The 7,394-nt window shown below is 44.8% G+C and overlaps 1 protein-coding gene across 1 annotated transcript in view; it reads left to right on the top strand.

Moving 5' to 3' along the window:
• Positions 1 to 7,394, top strand: part of kank3 (KN motif and ankyrin repeat domains 3) — a gene marked incomplete at its 5' end in the record, with an annotated part of 45,693 nt that continues 38,299 nt past the window's right edge. The window contains 3 exons of the mRNA XM_083768034.1: positions 1 to 182; positions 2,572 to 2,838; positions 6,382 to 6,472. Coding sequence (XP_083624160.1) covers positions 1 to 182; positions 2,572 to 2,838; positions 6,382 to 6,472 — 540 coding nt within the window. The remainder of the gene's footprint in view (positions 183 to 2,571; positions 2,839 to 6,381; positions 6,473 to 7,394) is intronic.

Genomic DNA, 7,394 nt, shown 5'->3' with positions numbered 1-7,394 from the left:
ATGGGGACGTCGGGGTTCATGGTGTCAATCCCTCCCATCATGCCCCCCCAATGTGCATCCTCTCCTCGTGTCTCTGCAGGCATGTTGAAATCCATCATGAAGAGGAAGGATGGGAGTGACTCGGCGGAGAACAGAACCACCGGCAAGAAGAGTCTGCAGTTCGTGGGCATTCTCAACGGAGGGTGAGTATAGCAGCGCTGCCTGTAGCAGGGAGGAAACCTGTGAAAAAAGGCCAGCTCAAATAATACTCAAGCACTGAGCTGAGGTCACGCTGACCTCCTCAATTAAGAACTGTTGGCTGGCTAAGGGTCAGTTTGACCCTCTGCCAGCCAACAGTTCTTAACCCATTCTGACCTGAGATCAGATTCATAACGAGGTTTCCGCCGGACACACACTGGTCTGATCAACCCATTCTGACCTGAGATCAGATTCTAAAAATGTCAGTCGTTCTTCGATTTAAAAAAAAATAGCAGACCTACAAGCTCGTATCGCGCCACTCGGTGGCGCGATACGAGCTTGTAGATCTGCTATTTTTCAATAGCTAAAGCATAACGTGATGTTAACACCAAAATGGGTGCCCGGTCAGAATGGGTTAAAAATGATTTCATACCAAATGCCATTAAGGCACTAAATGATACCATGTCTCGCTAGATTAGTTTGTTTTCCAATGTATCTGCCACTGTTGTCCTGCACTTTTTGCCATGTGAAAATAATTGTGTTAAGTGTTGTTGCTGTTGTTGTAACCGTTTGTTTTTTACTGTTTGAGACCGAAGACGAATTTCCACACGTGGACAATAAATGAAACTAACTAACTAAAACAGCATACAGTGGGGTTTCAATGAGCAGCCTACTGCACCTACAGTACTGTATGTTACACGTTTATCCTACTGTACAGCCTACTGTACCTACAGTACTGTATGTTACACGTTTATCCTACTGTACAGCCTACTGCACCTACAGTACTGTATGTTACACGTTTATCCTACTGTACAGCCTACTGTACCTACAGTACTGTATGTTACACGTTTATCCTACTGTACAGCCTACTGCACCTACAGTACTGTATGTTACACGTTTATCCTACTGTACAGCCTACTGCACCTACAGTACTGTATGTTACACGTTTATCCTACTGTACAGCCTACTGCACCTACAGTACTGTATGTTACACGTTTATCCTACTGTACAGCCTACTGTACCTACAGTACTGTATGTTACACGTTTATCCCAGGGAAGGACTCTTCTCTGAGGGCCGGAGGGTTTTTTTTAGGCATTCTTCTGATCTTCTCCCTCACATTCCACTCACCGGTAATCCCTGTGTATCATGTATAACCCATTCTGAACGGGCACCCATTTTGGTGTTAGCATCATGCTATGCTTTAGCTATTGAAAAATAGCAGATCTACAAGCTCATATCGCGCCACCGAGTGGCGCGATACGAGCTTGTAGGTCTGCTATTTTTTTTTAAATCAAAGAACGACTGACATTTTTTTTTATCTGATCTCAGGTCAGAATGGGTTAATCAGACCAGTGTGTGTACTGTCCAGTGGAAACCTCGTATGAATCTGATCTCAGGTCAGAATGGGATAAATGAGGTCGAATTCGTTCTGCTGCTGCGCCACCAGAATGTTGGAATAACCTACCAAAAGTCATAAATGGTGTGACTCCTTCAAAACCCTCCTTCAAAACCACTCCAAACGAGCACCTGCAGGTGGATGGAATTTTAGCTGGCCCCTGTAAAAACAGCCTTAAGCCTATCAGCGGATGGTATTGTGACCATAAACACTGCATTTTATGTGTAGGCTGACCATAAACAATGCTTTTTATGTGTAGGCTGCAGGCAGACATTTTCCAGCAACGTAGAAACTAAGCGAGACACACTGGGAACACATTGGGACGTTTCTCCGCTTTTTACGGCTTTTTATAGGAGAAGACGAGCTGTCTGTCTGTCTGTCTGTCTGTCTGTCTGTCTGTCTGTCTGTCTGTCTGTCTGTCTGTCTTGTCTGTCTGTCTGTCTGTCTGTCTGTCTGTCTGTCTGTCTGTCTGTCTGTCTGTCTGTCTGTCTGTCTGTCTGTCTGCCTGCCTGTCTGCCTGTCTGTCTGTCTGTCTGTCTGTCTGTCTGTCTGTCTGTCTGTCTGTCTGTCTGTCTGTCTGTCTGTCTGTCTGTCTGTCTGTCTGTCTTGTCTGTCTGTCTGTCTGTCGATGTTCAGTCCTAATTTCTGACATTTTCCCAAATTAGCAGAAATAGCTGATCTGCAAGCTTGCTTGCAAAAAAGTATACAGTTATTAAATGTGTCAATAATTTAGTAATTTCTTAGTATATTTAAGTTATTTGTCATATCTGCCTCGTGCCAATTTGTGATATGAAGCAAATAAAAAACCAAACCCAAAAAAAAAACCCCACCAAAAAAACCCCCACATTTAAATCGTAAATTGCAATTATTTGTGTGGAGAATGAAGCGCCAACTTCAAAACGTCTAACGGTGACAGCCCTATAACCCGTGTGTAAAGCGTCTAACGGTGACAGCCCTATAACCCGTGTGTACGTGTCGACTATACCCCGTACCCCAGGTACGAATCAACGTCCAGCGAGGAGGAAGAGGAGGAGGAGGAGGAGGAGGAAGAGGAGGTGGAGGGAGGGGAGGGCAGCTCGTCGGGGGAGTGCTCGGAGGACAGCACGGAGGAGGACGAGGCGGCGCTGGAGGAGGAGGAGACGTCGGACGAAGAGCGCAACGTCAACCTGGACGAGAGCGACACGGACGAGGAGGCGCTGCGCGCCAACGCCGCCGCCGCCAAGGAGGACGCCAAGGAGGAGGACGCCGCCGCCGTCAAGGAGAAGTAAGTGGCTCCAAAACTGTGGAATGCACTTCCCATTGCAGTCAGAACTGCAGCATCACTCCCAATCTTCCGCCGTAGCCTGAAAACCCACCTTTTCAGAATCCATCATGGCCCATAGCACTTACCCTACCCCCTTAGATAGCATTTCTGTAGACTTAGATAGCATTTGATACAGACTTATAGCATGTTATGTAGACAGCACTATAATTGTATTGAATATAGTCATAGCACGCCATAGTACATATGTATAGCATAGTAGTGAATATGTATAGTTTATTATGTATAGTGTATGTATAGTTTCATCATATAGATATTCCACTGTTACCTTCTTAGCTTACGCATGTTTCATGATAAATGCTTTTATGTGATGTATTCCCATGCTTTTGTTCTTGCTTAAATGTAAGTCGCTCTGGATTAAGAGCGTCTGCTAAATGCCTAAATTGTAAATTGTAAATTGTAAATTGTAAGTACGTACACCTGTAGTCACTGTTTAACGTTCATAATGAGGATATTAATAATGATATGTGCAATTTATGTGGCGCCCTTTCTGAGTGCTCAAAGTCACCTTTACAAAACCCAACTGAAAACAACTTTATTAGGAACGAAAATAGATTCAAAAGTTTAAAAAACTAGAAAAGTAACGCAGGATTACAGTAGGGAATGTGACTCTGAAAAGAGTGGGTGCAGTACAGTACGTTGGTTAGACATACTAACAACACGCATGTCGCTCCCGACACGCGTGGCAGGTTACAACTAACCCGTGGCAGGTTAAAACGAACCCATGGCTTCCTGTGAGATTATAGGTTTAGGGTCGGACCAAACACACACAGGTTTTGATTGGTTGGTTTGAAATGTGGCGAGGGCACACTTTGATGTGATCTGGGATTGAGTTCCTGTCACCCCAGGTTAGTGTCCTTGTCCTGGGGAGGTTGGCGTCACCCTGGAGGTTGGTGTCACCCGGTTGATGGTTGTTGAGGGCCATGTTCATGTTTTAATCTATCCTGTGTTTCACGGAATCCTGGAAAATAAATCAAAGATAGAAGCATTTTTATAAATCCTTTAGCATTGGAGTTTTTTTTTTCTTTTTTGGGGGGGACACACACGGTTGCTATTCTCTCTGCAAGTCATAGCATCGTTCATAGGTTGACGAAGATCACCATCTATAATAATAATAATAAACTTTATTTATATATGTAGCTCAAAGTGCTTTATAGGTCCATGGCAGTCAATCATTGGATCTGAGACAACGTAGATCTACGTTGTTGGCCGTCAATGTGTTTAAGTATCTACAGTAATTGTATTATTTTGCAGATGATGCAAAGTAATACAATAACGCCGTTTGTTCCTAAATGTGGCTGTCAAACCACTGCACCAAACTATCATCAAAAATAGCAGATCTACAAGGAGAGCTCACGACACGTGGGAGCGCTTGTAGAGCTGCTATTTCGCTTGTAGATCTGCTATTCTGTCTTTTGTACACTTCCAGGTCAAATTGAAATCGGAAATAATCTTATTACACAAACTGATGCACAGAATTAAAACTACGATCTGTGCCAGAGTGAGTAATGAGCGAAACTCTATTTAACCAGATCTATAGACCCTGGTGTCATCGGGTAGGATGTCTGCTGGTTGACAAAACAGCCTATAGCCACTACCTTAACCCATTCTGACCGGGCACCCATTTTGGTGTTAGCATCATGTTATGCTTTATCTATTGAAAAATAGCAGATCTACAAGCTCATATCGCGCCACCGAGTGGCGCGATACGAGCTTGTAGGTCTGCTATTTTTGAAAAAAATCGAAGAACGACTGACATTTTTAGAATCTGATCTCAGGTCAGAATGGGTTCATCAGGACCAGTGTGTGTCCGGCGGAAACCTCGTATGAATCTGATCTCAGGTCAGAATGGGTTAAGCATGCACGTAAGCGGTCGGTGCTGTCCAATTAATCGATGGAAGACTAGCCTCGGTACCAGGCTTTCATTTTTGTTGGTGCAAAAAAATTGAAAGCCTGGAGGAACGCATTGGCCGCTCTGGTCTAAAAGTGGGAGTCAGCCCTTCCCGGTGGGCGTCGCTCCAAATGACGTGACGTAGGTAGCGCTGCACTAGGGGGGAGAGGAGGGGCCGGGGGTGACGGACAGATCGATGAGATCCAATCAGGGCGTGCGCAAATCTGAGCCGCGACCCGCCCCTCTAGACCAGAAACCTAACACGTTAGCTCAGGCTAATGGAAGACTAACCTAATTTGTTTCACGCACATTCCTTATAAGGCGCTCGCAAATGCAAAGGTGTGGCTGTAACCGGGCAGGCATAACGCCTTGTTCCGCAGACTGATGACAGGCTGGTGGATTACACCAGGGACAAGTGACTTGGATTTTCTTCCTTGGACCTCTGTGGATGGATTATACAGACATGTGACTTGGCTTTTGTTTTTCTTTGCTTTTTCCTCATGGACCTATTCCTACGGATTACACCAATCAACCAATCAAACGTCAGTCTACGTTATGTGGATTATTTGGCCGTCACACCGCGCTGACATTTTGAAACCTAATCCCACGTGTTTTGTTTTTGAATTCTCTCTAGCACCTTAACCCATTCTGACCTGAGATCAGATTCTAAAAATGTCTTCTACATCCTGACAGTTTTCTGAAAAAGCTATGTTTCTATGTCAGTGGTTCTTCGATTTTTCAAAAATAGCAGACCTACAAGCTACAAGCCAACGAGCTTGTAGGTCTGCTACAGCTAATGCATGACATAATGCTAACACCAAAATGGGTTCCCGCCCCAAAATGGGTTAACTAAGTACGGTATATAAGTATGTCATGCACAGCATCATGCTCATGTTCACACTCTTATCTCCATGTAAATACGTAGATATTTTGTATTGTTTTATTTTCTTGTTTGATCTTCTTTCTCCCCCCCTTTCTTCCCTATCTTACAGGAACGTATTTCACCCACTTCTTTGCTTCTGTAAAGCTTTGATACAGACAAAGCTGATTCTGAACAATGAAAATTAACAAGCTTTAAGCGCCGTTCGTAAACTGTGACTGCACAAAAATGTCTTTACATTTTTAAAACATATTTTGAAATATAAACTCGCTCTATATTGTGTGTGTGGTGCGCAGAGTGCTCCATATTAAAGAAAGCTAGCTCTACCCAGCAGAGTCTGTCTGTCTGTCTGTCTGTCTGTCTGTCTGTCTGTCTGTGAACATAGAGGGCACAACAGCTGTTGTCACTGTGTGGGACTTTCTTCATCTCGTTTCAATATGAGAACTTAAACATTATACAAACATGTTTACCGTAGCTCAGCATCATCTATCCAACTTTAGCTAAGTTGGCATATACATTATATTTGTATTTGTAAGATGTTGTGCCGTCACTGCATAGCTCCCAACGAAAAAAAACAGACATGCAAGCCATAAACGCACGGCGTCATCATGGCGTGTCTGTCGACTAGATCACGTGCAGATCTGTGAAGGTGTGACTGACTGTAAGTATAGCAGATATTAAACATCTAACCGTCCTCCTGTCATGTCTGTGTCAGGTTTGAGTTGAGCGCTAAAATGCGCGAAGCGTGTCTCGTCCTGAAGAACCACCTGAGCGACGACGTGAAAACGCTGAAGAGCAAAGAGGTGGTGAGTGTCATGTTTTACCCATTCTGACCTGAGATCAGATTCATACGAGGTTTCCACTGGACACACACACACACTGGTCTGATTAATACTTACTGATCTGATTCACTTCACTGTCCTCATACTTGAGTGTGTGAGTGTGAGTGGCATCGCTACTTTGGATATTTTTTTGTGCGACGCTTGTAGTGTGATCAAATAGGAGCGTTCATTTACAAACAAGAAAATGACTCGAGTCATAACTGCCAGGTGCAACAAGCCCTTGTATAGCGCCCGTTTTCGTTCGTTTCCAACGTTCTCACCACAACCCGACCACAGTGAGTTGGTTCACTCACTGTGTAAGGTCGCTAGGAGGCAGACAATCATGACTAGGTCACTAGTAAGGTCGCTAGGAGGCAGACAATCGTGACTAGGTCGCTAGGAAGGTCGCTAGGAGGCGGACAATCATGACTAGGTCACTAGGAAGGTCGCTAGGAGGCAGACAATCATGACTAGGTCGCTAGGAAGGTCGCTAGGAGGCGGACAATCATGACTAGGTCACTAGGAAGGTCGCTAGGAGGCAGACAATCGTGACTAGGTCACTAGGAAGGTCGCTAGGAGGCAGACAATCATGACTAGGTCGCTAGGAAGGTCGCTAGGAGGCAGACAATCATGACTAGGTCACTAGGAAGGTCGCTAGGAGGCGGACAATCATGACTAGGTCACTAGGAAGGTCGCTAGGAGGCAGACAATCGTGACTAGGTCACTAGGAAGGTCGCTAGGAGGCAGACAATCGTGACTAGGTCACTAGGAAGGTCGCTAGGAGGCAGACAATCATGACTAGGTCACTAGGAAGGTCACTAGGAGGCACACAATCATGACTAGGTCGTGTTTAGAGTCGTCACTCGTCTTGCAAATGTAGGACAGACTGCTTCGGCAATAAAAATAC

This window comes from Protomyctophum parallelum (assembly GCF_964188405.1).
Source record: "Protomyctophum parallelum genome assembly, chromosome: 6".
NCBI classification, from domain to species: domain Eukaryota; kingdom Metazoa; phylum Chordata; class Actinopteri; order Myctophiformes; family Myctophidae; genus Protomyctophum; species Protomyctophum parallelum.
This window is presented reverse-complemented; position numbering and strand designations above follow the sequence as displayed.